The 4,507-nt window shown below is 43.1% G+C and overlaps 1 protein-coding gene across 1 annotated transcript; it reads left to right on the top strand.

The window, feature by feature from the left end:
- Positions 1-1,034: 1,034 nt before the first annotated feature.
- On the top strand, positions 1,035-3,962 carry LOC137362970 (uncharacterized). Its single transcript, XM_068027087.1, has 4 exons — positions 1,035-1,296; positions 1,579-1,881; positions 2,794-3,126; positions 3,595-3,962. The coding sequence occupies exons 1-4, from the start codon at positions 1,254-1,256 to the stop codon at positions 3,960-3,962; spliced, it is 1,047 nt and encodes a 348-aa protein (XP_067883188.1). The 5' UTR covers positions 1,035-1,253.
- The last annotated feature ends 545 nt before the right edge of the window (positions 3,963-4,507 follow it).

Genomic DNA, 4,507 nt, shown 5'->3' with positions numbered 1-4,507 from the left:
TAAAGTGACTGATGGGACAAAGCAGTTCAGAGCTATCCACTGTCTAGACAAAGAACCACACACAGACTGACTTCAAACTCACGGAATTTTTCCAAGAACTCAGAGAGCAGGGCCTCATCCACAGTTTTATCTTCATGTACCTGGGTTCCAAAATTGGAATTTGCACATGTTTGGCCTCCAACCTCCTTGGTTAAAACACACTGGGTGCACTGTCAACATTTCAGGTCTCCTCATACCTTGGTTCGACTTCATTTGGAGAACTGTGCACTGTTCCGCTCTCATTATACATTGGTTAGATCACAACTGGAGCACTATGCACAGTTCTGGCGTCTATATACATTGGTTAGGCCACATTTAGATCACGGTATAATTATACATAGCAGTAAAGATCGAACAGGCTGGGGTTCTTCTCTAGAAATGAGGGGTGCCCAGATAAGAAGTCTTTAATATTATTAATAGGTTTGATAGGATAGACGTAGACAAGATATTTTCACTTGAGTCTAAAGACCAGAATTATAAGGCATAAGATTCTCACTAAAAATCCAAACGTGAATTCAGGACAAACTTCATTCCCCAGAGATTGGTGAGAATGGGGAACTCACCACCACAGGCAGTGGTGGAGGTAAATAGTATTCAGTGGGAAACCAGTAGACATACGAGGCAGAAAGGACTGACAGGAGATGCTGAGAGGTTGAGATAAAGAGGGATGAAAGGATGTATCTGTGGAACATTAACACCTGTATAGATCCGTTCACCTGATGCTGTGTTCTATATTGTCTGCAATTCTATATAGTCAACGTCAGTATCTGAAAGAGAGGAGAAAGTTGGAAAGCCGATCTGGAACTTCCCAAGGAGTTCGACAGCCAATGAAGTGCTTCTGTTGAATTACAGGCATGTTGGTCTTTGTTTCATGGGGGATGGGAGTACAAGAATAAGGAAGTCGTATTACACTTGTATTGGGTCTTGGTGAGAACACACCTGGAGTACTGTGTGCACATATTTGGACAGGGCTCCGAATGATCGGGCTGCAGATGTCAATGAAACAGAATTGCAGTTCCAGAAAGCGATTACCAGGAGTCTAACATTGGTCCCTCCCCGGAAATGAAAGAAAACTGGGTCCCGCCTATCTGTATGATAAAGTGATGGAGAGGGAAGCTGTGAATTTCAGTCAGTGCCCAGAACTTTGAGATACTCTACAATAAAAGTGCTCAGTCACTTCATATAAAACCACACGGATCCTTTACCCTCCAGAGATGGCTGTCTCTCAGCTCTGGGTTGTGTTGTTGGTGTTAACGGGTAAGGAGGTGTCTGAACTGTGAGGTTACAATGATGTACATGTGTCTCTGCTTCTCAGTCTCTGTCTGTCTTTGTCTCTCTCCTTCTCCCTCTATATTTCTTTCTCTGTCTCTCATTCTCTCTCTCTCTCTCTCTTTGCCTTTATCTCTGCCTCTCTGCCTCTAACTGGTCCCCAGCGCTCTCTCTCTCTCTCTCTCTCTGCCCACTTCTACCTCTTCTTGTTTGTAACGATAGAGACAATGTCCCTGGGTAAATCTCTTTCTCTCTCTCTCTGTTTTACAGATGTGGGGGCCGTGTTGATCCAACAGACTCCCGCTTCCATATCCCATTCCCCAGGCTCTCCAGTCAGTATCCAGTGCGTTTACACAAAGGCAGATGTTGGCTCCTATTTCTACTGGTACCGGTGGCATCCGGACCGTGATCCCGAGAACCTTTTCTATTCCAACCTCGCTGGAACGGTCATTCCCTCTGGTGAGGTGGACCGTTTCACCGCCAGGAGACCCGACAACACCCATTTTTACCTGGAGTCCTCCAGCCTGTGGGCGAATCAATCAGCCGTGTATTACTGTGCCTGGAGACTGCACAGTGACTCAGAAAGGCGCCGGAGTTCAGCAAAAACTCTAAAGGGGGAGGAAAGCACTTGTGGGAGATAAACCTGTCTGTCTATCTCAGTGTCTTTCTGTCTCTCTGACTATCTGCGAGTTTCTGTGTCTCTTTGTGCGTCTCTGCATCCATCCATCTATCTATCTATCTATCTATCTATCTATCTATCTATCTATCTATCTATCTATCTATCTATCTATCTATCTATCTATCTGTCTCTCTGTCCAGCTTTGGTTATATTGCACCATTTATCTATCTATTTATCTTGATCATATATATATATTTGCCATCGATTTATCTCTCTGTCTCTCACCTCTCTAAATATGCATCCACCATATATCTGACGTTTATCATCTATCTAACACCATTATTTACACCATACCAGTTTAATTATTGATCTATCATGATTTGTATTTTACTGATAGTGTCATATTCTTGCTCTCCTTCGACTCAGAGTACATCAATACATTATGAATTATTAAAATGCTGCAGCAATGTGCTCAGGTCCTTCTCGTTAAGGCAGCCTCTACCTGTAAAGAACAGATTCCGAGGTGGGGTAAATGGGTTCATGGTCCTGTTGAATGAGCTGTCGGTGGTATTTGACAAGAGTTACACATAGCTCCCTGTTGTACATGTCCCCAATGACTCACACAATGCAAAAGTGAGACACCTCCCCAGATAGGTCTCTCACTGGAACACCTGCCTCCTGACGGCGGTTTGAGCATCTGTTCAAAACAGTTAACCCACTTCTTCATGACACTGTCGCTTTTCAAAGTATCTAAGATTTCACCCCAATGTAAAACATAACCCTTGAATTGTCGTTTAGCCCAGGGGAAATAAATTTTGATCTGCCTAATACAAACAAGCAACTTGATGTGTCTTATATATTTATAGAATCCTACAGCAGAGCCGAGGCCATTCAGCCCATTGAGCCTGGCCCGGTTTTTCGAAAGAGCTACCCAATACAACACCAATCAGACACAAGCAACGAGAGCCAGATACAGACGGGAAGCATTTCCTTATTCAAGCTCCTTCCGACCAGTGGGTGTTATTATTCTGTCATACCCAGAAGTGAGGGGTCAGAAGGAAACCCTGCTTCCAGTGCTGTCATTTCCGCTCTCTGCTTTATCTTCAGCCGCCTGATATTGGTTCATGAACAGATTCAGCCTTCAGTCTGCAGGATGCAGTTAGTCAAACTCTTCCTAATCGTCTGTTCTCTTCTTCCATGTAGGTATTCATCGTTCATAAAGATACCTCTGCTAAAATACATGCTGTGTTTTCATTCACTACTAACTTCTATCAAACTAGATTGATAAAACATCATTGAAGTCGATTTTCTGTCATTTCTTGAACTACATAACGTAATTTCACTGTAAATAATATTGGCTTAATGAAATTTTTGACTGAATGAAAGTTACTTATATATTCGTGACGCTACTACAGCTATCTTTAACCGATAAGTTTGCCCTAATTCTGGGTTAATTTGTCTCTCTCATATCACTTGCTACATTATTTTTCAATCTCTATATCTATCTGTTTATTATCTATATATCTACCAATATATCATTTAACTATATATTGTCTGCCTATATAGTTATCTAGTATTATCTACTTAACTATTTTGATAGTTATAGTTGGTTATCATATGTCACAATATGTTCTAAACTTTTTAAACTATTCTCCTTATTTCTCAAGGCAAAACTCTAGCAGAGGTGATACACCAGTGGCCAACTCTGGTGGTGGTGAATGGAAGTGAACCAGCAGAATTAAACTGTTCCCGGAATGACAGTAGAAAGAGCATTATGCTGTGGTATCGGCAGTATGCCGGGCAGGGGCTCACCCTAATGGGTCATTCTTACACTGGAAGCTCACCCATTTACGAAGGAAGATTTGAGGAGGAGGTGAAGATTTTGAGGCACGAGGAGAGACGATGCAGCCTGAGGGTCCTCAAGGTGAAGGCTGTGGATGCGGCGGTGTATTACTGTGCAGCCAGTGAGCACAGCGCTGCAGACTGCCTTAATGCCAGTACAAAAACCAACAGGGTGAACAACACAACTGACTGACATACAGGAGCAGTGACAATGGTTAATGTCTCTCCCTGCCTCACCGGCCGTTTTCCAAGCTGGTGATTCCCGGATTCCGGAACCTTCATCAAGGGCTGAATGACAGGGAATAGCAGAAGGTACGAGGAAGAGAGAGAAGGAAAGAGAGAGATGTGTCTCAGATCCTCTGCAAAATTTCAAAGTCCTCGTCTACACTGTTTAATTTCTGGCACTGAGTATGTTAAAACTGAGTCACAGTCTCTGTCCTGTACTTGATTAATTTGAAGTTTAATTAATGATCTAAATAAGACAGATAGTTAGCATCACCATTGTGAAGTGATGTATAGAGTATCAATCATCTACAAGGCACAAGGTAGGAGTGTGATGGAATACTCTCCACTTGCCTGGATGGGTGCAGCTCCAACAACACTCAGGAAGCTCAACACCATCCAGGACATAGCAGCCCGGTCGTTCAGCAACCCATCTACATCCTTCAACACTCACTTCCTACACCACAGTGGAAGCAGTGTGTACCATCGACATTATACACTGCAGCAAAGCATCGA

Source organism: Heterodontus francisci, unplaced genomic scaffold (assembly GCF_036365525.1).
Source record: "Heterodontus francisci isolate sHetFra1 unplaced genomic scaffold, sHetFra1.hap1 HAP1_SCAFFOLD_454, whole genome shotgun sequence".
NCBI lineage: Eukaryota > Metazoa > Chordata > Chondrichthyes > Heterodontiformes > Heterodontidae > Heterodontus > Heterodontus francisci.
This window is presented reverse-complemented; position numbering and strand designations above follow the sequence as displayed.

What these genes read in the sequence shown, in the direction of transcription:
- LOC137362970 (XM_068027087.1), top strand. Translation starts at nt 1,254, where the DNA reads ATGGCTGTCTCTCAGCTCTGGGTTGTGTTGTTGGTGTTAACGG. An exon ending in TGTGTTGTTGGTGTTAACGG is followed by an intron (nt 1,297 to 1,578) that starts GTAAGGAGGTGT and finishes TCTGTTTTACAG; the next exon opens with ATGTGGGGGCCGTGTTGATC. An exon ending in CTGTGCCTGGAGACTGCACA is followed by an intron (nt 1,882 to 2,793) that starts GTGACTCAGAAA and finishes ATATATTTATAG; the next exon opens with AATCCTACAGCAGAGCCGAG.